This window comes from Bradysia coprophila, unplaced genomic scaffold (genome assembly GCF_014529535.1).
Source record: "Bradysia coprophila strain Holo2 unplaced genomic scaffold, BU_Bcop_v1 contig_232, whole genome shotgun sequence".
In the NCBI taxonomy this organism is placed as follows: Eukaryota; Metazoa; Arthropoda; class Insecta; order Diptera; family Sciaridae; genus Bradysia; species Bradysia coprophila.
The window spans coordinates 7395324-7409818 of NW_023503493.1; the positions used below are offsets into that span (position 1 = coordinate 7395324).

Sequence of the window (14495 nt, forward strand, 5' to 3'; positions counted from 1 at the left end):
CTCTGTATTATTATTTTATTTTGATATGTTCTTTGCTGGCATATTTGTCAAAAAATAAATAAATTAAAAAATTTTATTCAAAATATATTCTAAGGATATGCTATACATTTAATACTCATATCTCAATATCTTTGTTTTTATAAACTGCTATGATCTTACTTGTGATAATAATTTTTTTTATTTATTTAAATTTATGTTTGATGTAATAGTAAATTAGTTTTTTTTATGTAATCATTTAAATAAATATTGTTTTGTGATTTTTTAAACTTTTTTTCTTTCTATTTTTAGTTTTTATTTTTATCATAAATTTTTTACCATTATAGCAATTGTTTTGTGTATATAATAAGGTTTTTTTAAATTCTTATCCATTTAACTTGTTTTCCCATATTTTTAATTAATTTTTTTTTATAATTCCAACATTATTTTCAAAAATATTTTTATAATTTAAAATTTTTTAATAATTTTTTCTTCTTCAATGGATGGTCGATTTATAATATTTTTTATGATTATTTTCTCTTTAATATTAATTTTTGTTTTGTTTTTTTATTTTTTATTCATAAACTTTGATATAATTGGCTTAATCCATTTACGTGATTTTTTTTTCTCTCATTTCATATCGCAACATTTTTGTTTGTTTTTTTTTAGTTAATTATTCACCTTCTATTCAAATCCATTTTATAGTCTGTCTTCTCATTGAGTAAATACAATATCATGATAAGGTTTTTGGATTGATTTTCTTTTCTTTTTCTCTTGATAAATTGTGTAAAGGGAAACATATGTTTAACATAAACAAGATAGGCTTAATAAACAATTATAGAAGGAAGAATGCATATCAAAAAATTTGCAGAACAATTTATCGATAGTTTCACTAAACTTTTGCGGTATTGATTTTATGGGATTGCGTTATGCACAATTTGTTACAAGCTTTAACTTTTTGCGAAGTATAAGCTTCAACTGCAGAAAATTAGTTAGCCGAAATGTTAGAGATGTTGACTCATACTTTCTTTCAGCAGACGCTTATAACAAACAAGTTTTTAACAAAAATAAAACCAGTTACATAGATCAAGTGCAACTAACAGTGTTGAACAGTGTGCTATTTGTCAAATTTCAATAGCGTTGTTAAATAATTAACAACTAACATTTGTCCGATTTAATAGTCTACTACTTCGTAGGATGTATTTTCAACAAATTAATTCAAGATCTATTACTTCATTCGTTTTAACATTATTTTGTAATTAACTTTCAGCACATGTTTTGGTCGTCACTGTCGATTACAGATGATCAGATGATGCAGACGAATTCGTTTGTGTGTTGATTTATTTGAATTACTGTCACTAACAAATACTTTGTGATGTATAGAGTGGGAACCGATCGAAATTAAGATATCTTCTGCATCCAAACTCTTTAACTTGGGTTGAGTATTTGAATCGAAAGTTTTTTTTACAGTGTTTGATCAACAATTGTCAGATCGGATGGCTCAGTCTGGCCTGCCACCAAAATGATCTGGATTCGATCCCCGTGTCAGACAATGATCATCAGATGACATATATCTGCTGTTGACGATTAAGTGAAATAAATAATCAAAATGAATGACTACGTATGACGTAACCCAAACACGATGAATTTGTGTGCATATGTTTTGCCTACATTTAGGATAGATATCAATTAAGCACCTAACTTTACTCAGAGAGTATTTGCATACTTTGAGAAGTGGTTCGGACATCACGTTGAGCCGGTGGTCCAGACTGCCCTTTTTCTTGGCCCGAAGAAGGTTGTCAGTGTGAAACAAATGACATCAAATCAAAACTCGAAATTTGTCAATGGTTTTAATCAGAAATATTTTAAGTTTCGGGGGAGTTAATCAGTTGTTACGTTCTGTATCTCTACCAAGAATATCCGGATTCAAAAAACAGTGATGTACAAATTCCATATACGAATTTTCATCAGCATATGTCATCAAAGTAAAGTTGCTAATATTGGTATTTGAGGTAATATTACTCCAACTAAAACAATACTCAACGCAAAAGTTATTAAATAAAGTTTTGCATTAGAACAGCTTCACTTCCCAAAGTAATTATATGATGCTCTTAATCAACATTAAGTTGAATCGGTTCAAATGAAAATCAACCTACAGTTCCTTGTAAAACTGTTCGAACTGTTCTGCGAGTTGGGAGAATTCGTACAAGCAAAGTTATCGTTAAGTATACATAAAAGCACATAAAGGGCAAAGTGTGTAAAAACATAAGCTCAGAGGATGTTTCAAACAATTAGAATTCATAAATCATTGTAACAGAGCGTTCTATTGTTGTAGGACGTGTACCGTACACATAAAAGCGAATTAATTCTGGGAAAATAATTCTAATTCGATGCTGTAAAATACGATGGCACTCATAGCGAATAACAAATGAAGGAAAGTTTTTGGTTTTTGATTTATATAAATGAAAACATCTTATCTTTTGACGTATAATATATAGATTGGATCATCATTTGGAACCATTAAATAGATATTTTTAAATTTTATTACAAATTTTTAATTTCTTTTTTTTTTAATTTCTAATCAAAGGTACTTAACTCCTCAAAGTTTCACTTTCGTTTTTGCTTTTTATCATTTAATTTAATGCTTAAAATTTAAAATTTCTTTTTAGTTTTCTATCGTTAAAAATGATATGTTTGAGTTTTCAATGTTTTCAATGTTGGTTTCTTACAAAGTTTACGATTTTGATATGTCATTGATTTACTGTTTTTACTGAATACATTTTCTTCATTTTTTATATTTTTATCAAAACGAAAAGGTTTCAACATTTACTACAATTTTCCATAAACTTTTGACTGTGTTCACAATTGAATTTGTTACCACTCGAACCCCCAGCGCTCAACGTTTAGATAGAATCTCATTTCTTAAGCAATAGTCTATATAGTCTACGTTTGTAATTATTTATTGCCGAGAGTTTCCATTTAATTTTTCCATTTTGAAATGAAAGTTAGCATAATTGAGAGCAAATCACCAGAGAGAGACCAATTGGATTCTTTAAAAGCGGCTCAGTCTATTGGATAATTAATTTTTGATTGCCAAAAAGTAATATAAAACTTCCTTTAACGAGAGTAATATACTCGTAGTAGGAGCGGTAATTAAGTAAGAGCGGTAATTAATTTTCACATTTCTAATTACATCATCAAGGTCAACCTTTTCGGTGAGACATTCTAACGAAACAAAAGATCTCACTTTTATTATGTAAAAAATTGTTTCCATAAAAAAGTATTAAACTTTTTATGACGACAACATAAAGCTTTCGCTATTGGCATTGTGGGAAAATTATAGGTTCGTACCTCAATGAAAACAATTTCAACTTCGCAGCCGTTTGTGAAGTTGGATTTTTTTGTGTTATAATTAACAACGATAAGATCATACAGAACATGATACCTAATTAAATGTTCAAAGTGCTCTACTTCTGTATACCATTTAAGTGTTCTCAACAGAAATTTCGATGGGTAATTAAATTAGAATGTAATTAAAAACATCTTTACTTGTTTGTCTTTCAGTTAAAAGGCATCATCGGCTTTATGACGAGATAAAATCGAACTTTGAGACTGTTGTTGTTGTCACGTGGCAACCGGAATAAATATGAGAGAAACTCTCTCATCACAGCAACGAAACTTAATTATGACCTCCAACCTTAGCCTCAGCTTTGACGAAGTTAACGTAAAATTGCGCTCCCTGAAACAAGCGCTTACTGCACTTTGTAAGACATGCTATCAGGATCTCCTAGAATATTTGTAGTAAATCACACATTTAAATTCCAAATCTTTGAGAAAATCCTTTCAAATTTAAAAGTTTTCCTCTGTCGACGTTAGCAGCGAAATTAAAGTGCCATTTCACACGTGTCACCGACAATATAATTGCGAGAACGTAAATTGGAGTATTAAACTTCGCTAGTTTTATTCACAGCCCGCACGAGAGTACTGTTAACGTGATTTATTCTTTCCAATAAAACATTTTCGATGTGAACACACGAGTCATAATAGTAAAAAGTTTAACGGGATCATCGTAAAAAGTTGAAATTTTATTTTCGTAAAAATAGCTGCGTTTTGCTGTCTTTTTAATTTTAGTACAATTTATTGACGATGAACTTTTCTATATAATAATGTTCACCATTGAAGTATACTTTTAATGAGTCTAAACAATCTTATTCTCTGACGATTTTGTTTTAGTTGACTTTTGATATTAGACATAAGAAACACATATCACAAGTACACGTAGATTGTAATTTAATTAAAACTGTATGCCACACAGGGTTAATTCAGAATGTATGCATATGGTATTGATTTTACAATTTACCCCCGGTACAATTCTTTAAATAAGTTAAGATTAGGTTGATTTTTTTTTGGTTTGTTTACTATGTTGTCGTGATGTATGATATTTAGTAGTTTGAATGGAAATAAAATTAATTCAATTGTTTGATATATTCTGTCATCGGATCAATGATGGACAATTGACTGATTCACTGATTGATTGGTAATATGATAAGAAACAGAACCGTATCCATGAAATATCTGGATTGAAAAAGGTAGAGCAGGATGATTTGGGATAGAGAGAGATAGAGAGAGAGAGAGTTGGATGGAAGAGAATGAAATATATGATTTTGGAAAGACGATCAAAATGGTCAAAAATTGAGAAAAACACTCTTGAAAAACCGGAAGCAAAAAACAACTCTGAAACAAATTTACAATAGAGAAGGAATCGAAATTTAATTTTTTTGCTCAAATTTTTGATCCAAAAAATATTTTTCTTTTCCCTTTTTTTTGAGTTTTCAAAAACTTTTTACAAATTTTACAATTTTCAAATTTTGGAGAAAAATTACGTTGAAAAAGATCATTTTGTTTGTTTTTATTTTTTCATTCATTGTCACCGATCCTGCTTCCATTTAGATTTATGTTGTTCATTAAAAAGGATTTAATTTACTCGAACAAATTGTTTCCGAAATATAAAAAAAAACTTTGGAAATCAACATAATTTTGGGAAATTATTTTCAAATGGGGTAGTGGATGGAATTTTAATCAAGTTCTTTTTTAAGGGACATACAAGACAGAAGGTTTTATAAGGGTAATATATGTGTGTGTGTATGGTGTGTCAGAGGATGTGTGTGTTTTAAACATGAGAGCCCTAATCTTTTATTTCAATAAACAAAAAAAAATATTTATTTTTTCTTATTTCAATTTCACTTCAATTCGATTTTCATTTTCGGGTGTTTTTATGCCGGATAATATGATATTATGCTAGTAACCGAAATCTTTCATGAATAAATTGTGTCAGATTATTCCATGAAAGATCTTGATTGTCAATGGTTTTTCTGTTTTTTTTTGTTGTATTTTTCTTAACTGATTTATGGTCGCACGGACGTTGAATTTAAAATATGGAAAATTTGTTTCTATTGAATCATTTTCAGATGAAAATTTTATGTTTTCAACTTTCAACAATATACAACGACTGTAACGGAACGCTAAGGAATACAAAAATGCAGATGTTCTGTTCTGTGGAACTTGGTAAAGAAATGTTTTCGTAATTTCTGTTTCGTATAACTGAAAAAGAAGTTCAACTGAAAATATTTTGTTTGCATTAACACTTATTTCTCCATTCTAAACTTTCGTCGTTCTCTAAATCGAATTGAAACATTTACTTTAACTGTGCGCAAAATTATAGAAAAATTTTTTCATTTTTTTTTTGTATTTTTCTAACAAAACGTTTTTATCTTTAAGGCTTCAACACAATAAATATATTAAGAACCCAATTCAATTAACATAAAATACCACAAAATAAAGGTATAGTCTCAGAGGGGTAATAAATTAACAACAACAAAAATAAAACTCCGAACTCAAACTAATAGTTGTATCCATCGAACGATGAACCCAAATACGAATAAAATTGAGGATTTATGGGAACGGAATAATAAAATGGGGAAGCTGGATCGGGCGCTACTCAATCCAAGAAACCGGTGTTGACGAGTTTCTCCAAAAAGAACTTTACATCACCCAATTCGGAATCTTTAATGCCTAATGATTTCAACATTCCCAAATCACCATTTTCCACTGCCATAAACACTGACCGCAGATGCTCTAAATCGGATCTAGGATGAAAATGGAAAGAAAATTTTCTTTTATTCACTTTTATGCAGCAAATTGGTAGGTAGGAAGCAGTCTTGGAAGAGGAAAGGGTACGTAGTCCAGGCGCTCATATCACGATTGGTTTCGAAGTTTCTTCGTCGACGCTTTTTAATAAGTAACAACGCTCATAGATTAGATTACTTTGGAGAAGCAGAAGATAAAACCTCCTTTGATCCCCACTCCCAACTCTTCCTTCCATTATTTACAAATCAGTCCCGGTTGTCAATTAGATGGTTTTTACAGATTGTAGATTCTCATCTTGCAGCTCATGATACCCAAATGGCAAAGCTTGACGTTGGTGTAAAGTAGACAATCACCAAGGATAGAGTACGCTTGTCTCAGGTGCAAAACCATTAGAACAGATGTTGAGGTAAAAGATTTAGCTTGGAATACAAAGAGAATACCAAGATCAAAGGAAGTAATTGATTCAAAGGAAGTAATTGATTCAACGGAATCAATTGATTCAAAGGAAGTAATTGATTCAAAGGAAGTAATTGATTCAAAGGAAGTAATTGATTCAAAGGAAGTAATTGATTCAAAGGAAGTAATTGATTCAAAGGAAGTAATTGATTCAAAGGAAGTAATTGATTCAATAACTTCGTCGAAAATAGATTGAAGCCTTCCTCATCTTAAGCTTTAACATCTTATTGTACACTGCATAGCGTTAGTTTGACAATGTTGTCCCTATTCTAGAAGATCAGCAGAGAAACCTTGAACTGAACTGGAATTATTGTGCAAAATCTCAACAAAGTTGTTAAATGTAGAGACACGAATGGATATGATTATCGACGACATGAGACCCCGGACTACGATATGACCATCTAATACATTTTTAATTCCTATGTATCCGAAGCCATCATCCTCGTCATCATCTGGAACAACTGACCTAAGTTAATAAATTTATCAATTTGTTTACCTCATCAAATGTAACGCAGCTCCAAAATCTTCAATTGTCTGTGATTCACTCAAAGCAATTGCAACTTTTTCCACACCACCTAATGGTTCTAATGCGTCTCTCGCTTTGCCGCCAAAAAGTTTTTCCAAATAGTTCGGTCCATGAGACGACAATAAACTTTGTAGAAATGATGCCGTTTCCTCAACAGGTGGCCGCTTCGCTATATAAATAGATGGGAAAGTATAAGAATGAGAAAATGGAAGAATTGACGAAAATATTTTTATTTATGTGTTATGGGTTACAACAAGCTTTGAGTAGGTTTTTGATCAAACAGACATGTCCTAGAAATTTTTGTATTTACTTTGTTTGAATTATTGATTGAATATCGCAACCATTTGAATAACATTTCTCGAAAAGTATCAATAAAATGATTTGTATGTGGTTCATATAGTTAAGTAAAAAGAATTGCACTTCGTGCAAGTTTCGTTTACTAACCAAGACGTTTGCTGTGCGTAGACGCGAAGTATATAGAGAAGTATTTTTAATCCTTAACACTTGTTGTGTCTATAACCTTCGATTTTTTGTGATCGCAAATGGATCCATGTCGAAAAACTTCTAGTGGTCTCAAGTTACTCAAATATTTGTCTTAGTCGTAGCCATCGACCACCACTACTTAACGCTCTGGAACTGGGTACATGAGAGTTGTCTCCACATAATCTTTCATCAGTTCAATCTATTGAGCTACATGAAAGTATTGCACATCTGAACATGTCCAACTACAGCTTTTATTTTCTAAACAGGATATCGAAGAAAAGTTGAAACATCAAAAGAATCGAACGTTCGCGGCAGCAACTTCGTGCTAACAGATAAATATTCAAAATTCCTGAATATATAGAGCTAGACGTGCAATATTACGACGTCGCTTCCGTCTGACATACGTTAATATAACTTTGAAAGAGAGAATATAAATTCAATTTGGAAATAACCGAACATTTTTGCTGTCAGTCTGTCGACTGTCTATTTATTTCCTTTCGTTTTTCTTTGTGAGATATTCTTAACCTTCAGCCCGTAACATACAGTGAATTTAATGGTTATAGCATAGGTACACGCATTAATTTTTTTGAATTTCCATTGATTTTTTGTTGTTGTCCAGACTTGAGAGCCGTTGTGGAACTGTCGGCAGCGAGTTGTCTAAGACTTTGAGAATAAAACAGAGAAACTTATAGTAATAATCAAATGTTGGCTTCAATAAAAATTTAACCAAATTTATGTTACTGGAGGCTGATATTACATTGCCTTCTAGGCGGCTGTACTCTCCCCGAAACGGAGTAAATTTTACTTTATACGAATGGTGTGTGGTATGTAACATCCATATCACTTGTGCATTATGTGAGTGGGTGTGGGTGGTGAGTGTATAAATTATTGATTTCGATGGCATATAAAATACGGATATTTACATTTACATTCGGTCGGTATTGTGGATGACAACAGTATATGTGTTGCTAACATCGTGCATAATGTATTGGTTGAATTTCGAGCAGAACCATTCCAAAAGCTTTAGCAATATTTTTATTATTCCAAAGCAAACAAGTCAGAGTAGCTCATTTAATGTGAATTAATTCGCTGTGTGCGTAATGTTATGTATTATTCCCATGCGTGCGTTTGATTACATAAAAATCAGAAAGGTATCAGCTTTCCGATAATCAACAAACAATAAATTATTTTTTTCTTTGATTGACACAACCAAAGTTTATTGTTGGGGGAGACGAGGAATTTGGATATCCTTTAACAGAGAGCCTCTAAAGTCGGAGTTATTGGACGTATTTTTCGGAATTCCTAAAAATTCTATCATGCCAAAAACATTTTTGAGGTCGGTGGAGCATATTTACAGCAACTTTTTGAATTCTCCCTCTTAACTCCAACTCAACTTAGATATTTGGAATCTAGACATCGATACGAGTTTAACGAGCTATTACACGTTACTGCAGCTTCAAAATTGGCCGAGATATTGAACTTCGAAATATAGATGTTTGTATGGATTTGGGTTATTTTCGATATAAGTGAGGTGTTCAAAGGTTGGTTCCCAAATTTTGGGATGACAGATGATTTCTCAGGCACTTCGTAACTTCTAAGCTATTTTCGATATAAGCGAGGTGTTCCAAAGTTGGTTCCTAACTTTTGGGATGAGAGATGATTCCTCTGGTCCTTCCTAACTTCCATAGGATTTTTCGATGGATTTAGGTTATTTTCGACATAAGTGAGGTGTTCCAAGGTTGGTTCCTAAATTTTGGGATGACAGATGATTCCTCTAGCACTTCCTAACTTCTATCGGATTTTTTGATGGATTCAGGTTATTTTCGACATAAGTGAGGTGTTCCAAGGTTGGTTCCTAAATTTTGGGATGACAGATGATTCCTCTGGCACTTCCTAACTTCCATCGGATTTTTCGATGAATTTTGGTTATTTTCGATATAAGTGAGGTGTTCCAAGGTTGGTTCCCAAATTTTGGGATGACAGATGATTTCTCTGGCACTTCGTAACTTCTAAGCTATTTTCGATATAAGCGAGGTGTTCCAAGGTTAGTTCCTAACTTTTGGGATGAGAGATGATTCCTCTGGTCCTTCCATAGGATTTTTCGATGGATTTAGGTTATTTTCGATATGAGGTTTCCAAGATTAGTTCCTAAATTTTTAATTGCAGATTCGGATAGAGTATCTTCTGAAACGTCGAGAAAACACTTTTTTGGAAAAAGTATGTTCGTGAAATTTCGCGGTTTTCGCGTTTTCGGATGGAAGATATATAGGTTATAAATTGCGATCAAATAACATAACAGAAAATCAAACCGAACTTTCAAAACAACTGATAACAGTCAAAAACACTCAAGTCCTTGTGCATACTTCCAAAACAACTGATACCGCTGTGACGCAAGAATTGTCAAGGCAAAAATTAGGTCGAAAAAATTCTAGAAGAAAAATTTCACCTAAAAAATTTTGCGTCAAAAGTGGCAGATGATCGTAACATTGGTAATGCATGTGGAATAAATAGCATTGATTGGATTGTATTGCCAGTTTCTTATTTTTCTTCGACTGTACTTTTAAATCGGATTGTTTTTTTAAGGATTCTTAGGAATTTTTGATAATCTTTTCAGAATTTTAAGAGTAAAACTTACAAAATTTTTCAATTTATGAATGAATTCTTAAGAATAAGTTGCAGCGCTTCGCTCCATCCTTGAATGTTTTTACGATCTTCTTGGTCAAAACGAAACCTTTTTGGTCCTAGTACCATAATATATAACACTAAGTTCATCTTTAGAAAGCACAATTTTAGATTTATCGGAACTTTGAAAGTCGTCGATGTTCCCAGTCAATTAAGTGCTTTCCAGTCTATGATATTTTGGCGTAAAATTTGAATTCGCGAAGGAATTTTCAAGTTTTATGACAGAATATCAGACTTTATTGACCATCGATGACTAAAACTCTAAAATCTTTCAAATATGTGATGAACTCAAAAAATACAACTATATTCGGAAACCATGCACAGATACCAGCTTCCGAAAGCTAAAAGTCGGAAAAATCAATATGCAAAAGTGAACTACGAGGTCACTCTTTGCTTTAAATAAAGTTTATAAAGTTTTTTAATCAATCTGAATAAAAAAGTTTCACTTAGTGAGATGGCTAATAAACTGATGCACAGAAAAATATGAAATCTGAACAAACTGTTGCTCTATACCAAACCGACGATTAAAAATCTCCGTCAGAACCATCATTACTTTACAGTCTTCTTAGACGTCATTTAAAGTTCAACCGTTTCAAACAATGGTATGAGTTCTTGTACGTATGTAAAATGCTCAACGAAAACTTTACCGGGGAATTGTGTAAATTTTGCCTGAAATTAATGATTACATACAACTTGCACATACAATTTCGTCTAATTACATTGTAAAGCTGTTCAAACTTTAACGTTTTAATTGAAGAGTACAGTTTGTTACGTACGTTTACTTGGTAGAGAAATGTAAATAAGCCACCTCCTACTGGAATATGATACAAGGAAACCTTTTGTTGCAAATTCTTCACAAAAGTGGAGCGTCCAACCTGTTGTTAATAGGTAAAGGTATTCTGGAAACTTGGAAGTAGATGAGTTTTCGAATTGAATACAAAAATGTATGTGCATCCAGAAGGAGAACTTTAGACAACTTTTACTCTGACGTCAAACATTGACCTTTAAAAAACGACTGCGTCATTGTGTTACCTTATAACGATGACGGTGTTAAGAGGCATCGGTTTAGCTAAAATTGTAGCCTACATTTGTGTGTCTAATATTTCATTTTTGATGATATTTTCCCATCAGAATTTTCATAAACTGCTCAGTTTTCTCAGAGCTGTTCAAACTGCTACAACCAAATCCATTTTCTGTTGAAAGCTAACTCATTCGTGGTCATTATTGCGGTTGTACATTTTTGAAAAAGGATTCTGGTGGAAAGATATCATCAAGGGTAATCTAAAGTCATGAAAATACCCGAAAAAACCTGAAGCTGTAATTGCCGTAATCTATTTCGACCTAATCTTAATTGGTTTGGAAAATTAATTTAGTTATCACGCCTATAGGTTAGCAAGCCGTTAGGATTTTTCGTCTGGTACTGATTACATCTGCGCCTAAAGATAAACTTCAGATATATTTGTATACCGAATTCATTGTGAATTGGTTACGCCATGGATTCATTCTTCTGAGTACGGTTTTTGTTGAGGGCACCGAACAATTCAATTCAATTCAACTTTATTTATCACAGGACAAAAAGGAAAAACCTTGTACAAATATCCTTACGATTAAATTCACACTATAAAACTCTCTCTATCAACACAACGGAAAGAAAAAAACAAATTAAAACGAGAGACATTAAAAACACAAAACTACTTCAATGCGACAATAAATGAGAAAATAATAACATAAATGAACAAAAACTTACTCCAAGGTGCTACCACACACTACGTCCAAGAACATTTAACATACGATGAATCGGAACAAAATAGTCCAAAAACGGATTTTCCCAATCACAGAGCCGACAAGCAAGCCCAATCCGTACAAACCGATCGAGAACGACTTTAGTGAGGACGAAAAAGATCCAGACACGCGTCAGAAAACCTGGACAGGGAGTTAAGCATTTTCACACCGACAGGAATCGCATTATAGTCAGCGACGGTTCTAACAAAGAACGACCTGTTGTACTGGGCAGAAACATGTCTCGGAATAGCATACTGACGACTACGCACAGACCTTCCATCAGCCAGCTTATCGAAGAGAAACTTCGGTTCCCTAAACAGAACAAGGCCATGCATAAACGAGCAACGCCGACGCTTCAGATACGTCATAATATCACAACCTAACAATCCTTCAACGTGATCCCGAGTACTGTCGTAGCGCCTCAATCCATACACAAAACGCACACAGGCACTAAAAGCTCCCTCCAACGACCGAGCATCAGCGGCCGACAAATTTGTCGAATAAACCGAGTCACAATACGTAAAGGCCGGCAGTACAAGAGACTTAATCAGCATCATCCGAATCTTACGAGAGAAAACATGACCTTGATGCCAGAGACTACGAAGTCTAGCAAATACCCTGGAACAGATCAAGCGCACCTGGTCTCTGAATGTCAGTCTTTTGTCCATGACAAGTCCTAGGTTAAGAACCTTGTCTGCATATGGAATGACTACACCACCTAGCAGGACAGGAGGGAACAAATTCGACGACAAGAATCTAGAATCCTCGAATACAATGGCTTGGGACTTATTGGCATTTAGCTTCAAAGAATTTTCGCGAGCCCAACGATGTACTGCATAGAGGTCCTGGTTGATACGAAAAACAGCCTGATTGCTGTACTCTCATTAATATACATCGAAAACAACAACGGACCTAAAACCGAGCCTTGCGGTATTCCGGTGCGAATTCCAGTCAACTCCGAAAAGTGGCCGTCAATACAGACGGATTGGAAGCGATCACTTAGGTAGCATCGAACACCTCAACAACCCAGGTTATGAAGCTTGGGTACGCTTAGGAACGTTACTTTCATGCTACACATTGAGTTAAAATTCTTTACAGAATTTTCCCTCACTGGGATTGAAGCCAAATTTTCTTGGTGGAAGGCCAGTACGTTACCACTGAAAATAACCCTTTCCTGGAAAAATCAATCGTGTAACGAAAATTTAATAAATTTTAAATTGATTTTTCTACTCAACATGCGAAAGAGACTGATAACAAACGAATTTCCATTGTCTTGGAAAATCAATAGATTTGAATGCTGTTTTAACTGTTTCATTATGAGACAGAATAATTCGTGCAGATTTTTTAATTGAAAATGTTACGAAGAAGGAAAAAAGAACTTTGTGTGCTTGTGCTTGGACAATATTCTGTTTAACAAGCATTATGAAGACATTGTGTTGATGCCCTAATTGAATTTCTGGTGAATGGAAACTCCACGCGTATGTTCTGAATAAATTTGCACAAAAATTAGCTGTGTGGGTGTTCAATGTGCTTGGTTCGTTTATTTAATTTTATAATTAAAACTGGGCATTAAAAAGGAGTTTCCTTTCTCTATGCTCTTCAAAGAATCACAATGTGGAGAATGCAAAATAAATACCCGGCCGTATTTAGGGAAGTGAAAAGATAATGCCGAAATACAGCGTTTTGAAAGTGTACTTTTTATTAATATTTATGGCCGTCCATATTTGCCCATCAACTTAAATGAATTTAAGAACGAAAGATCTCTGTAAAAAGATTAACATGTCAGCAATCCGTAAAGTTGAAGTTTACATAATGAATGAAAAACTAAAATTTCATCATCACCTCAAATTCGTTGGCATCAAAAGATGTACAAAAAGTTTACGATTCTGACTTCAGCAAATTTTCTTTAAGCATATGAAAGATTTCGGTGAACACGAGGTGAAAGGTAAAGCGACTGAGACATCACAAGACGACGAGCTTAGGGGCACTTTAATTTCTAATTGGAATGAGAAGAATTGTAAATTACAGTTTTGAGTTGCGGGAATAACTGCGACTTTACCACGAACAATTATTCGATGGGCCGAAATAATACATCACAAAGCTTTAGAAGGATTTTATCTTTTTTGTATTTTAACCCTTAACGACAAGCATATTACTATTATGACAATATGTTAATTCGTCTGTTTTAAGAATGGTCGAACGCAAAAATCTTTTACTTCATCAACATTAGCAGGCATCTTATTGTGAAACACCAGTATCTCTTTGAGCACCGATTGGACTATAGTACAAAGCTGATATAGAAAACCACCACTAAACACTAAAATTGTCTTCGAAAATGTTTTATAAACCAATGAAAGTCTAGAACAGGTATGGTCGATCGGCGAATTCGTCTTAAACGCACTCACATTTTATGTCAAAATAATATGAAAATGAGTGCGTTTAA

At 33.2% G+C, this 14495-nt stretch overlaps 1 protein-coding gene and 1 long non-coding RNA gene across 2 annotated transcripts in view; one reads left to right on the forward strand and one right to left on the reverse strand.

Moving 5' to 3' along the window:
* Nucleotides 1-594: 594 nt before the first annotated feature.
* LOC119076218 (IDLSRF-like peptide) overlaps nt 595-14495 on the reverse strand; it is a 57734-nt gene continuing 43833 nt past the window's right edge. Inside the window, exons 3-4 of the mRNA XM_037182870.1 lie at nt 7076-7274; nt 595-6122 (exon numbers count right to left, since the gene is read on the reverse strand). Coding sequence (XP_037038765.1) covers nt 5975-6122; nt 7076-7274 — 347 coding nt within the window. The 3' untranslated portion in view covers nt 595-5974. The remainder of the gene's footprint in view (nt 6123-7075; nt 7275-14495) is intronic.
* On the forward strand, nt 2077-11368 carry LOC119076220. The gene is made up of 3 exons (XR_005087579.1): nt 2077-2201; nt 2312-2314; nt 11328-11368. It is a non-coding gene; the product is annotated as an uncharacterized LOC119076220 (long non-coding RNA).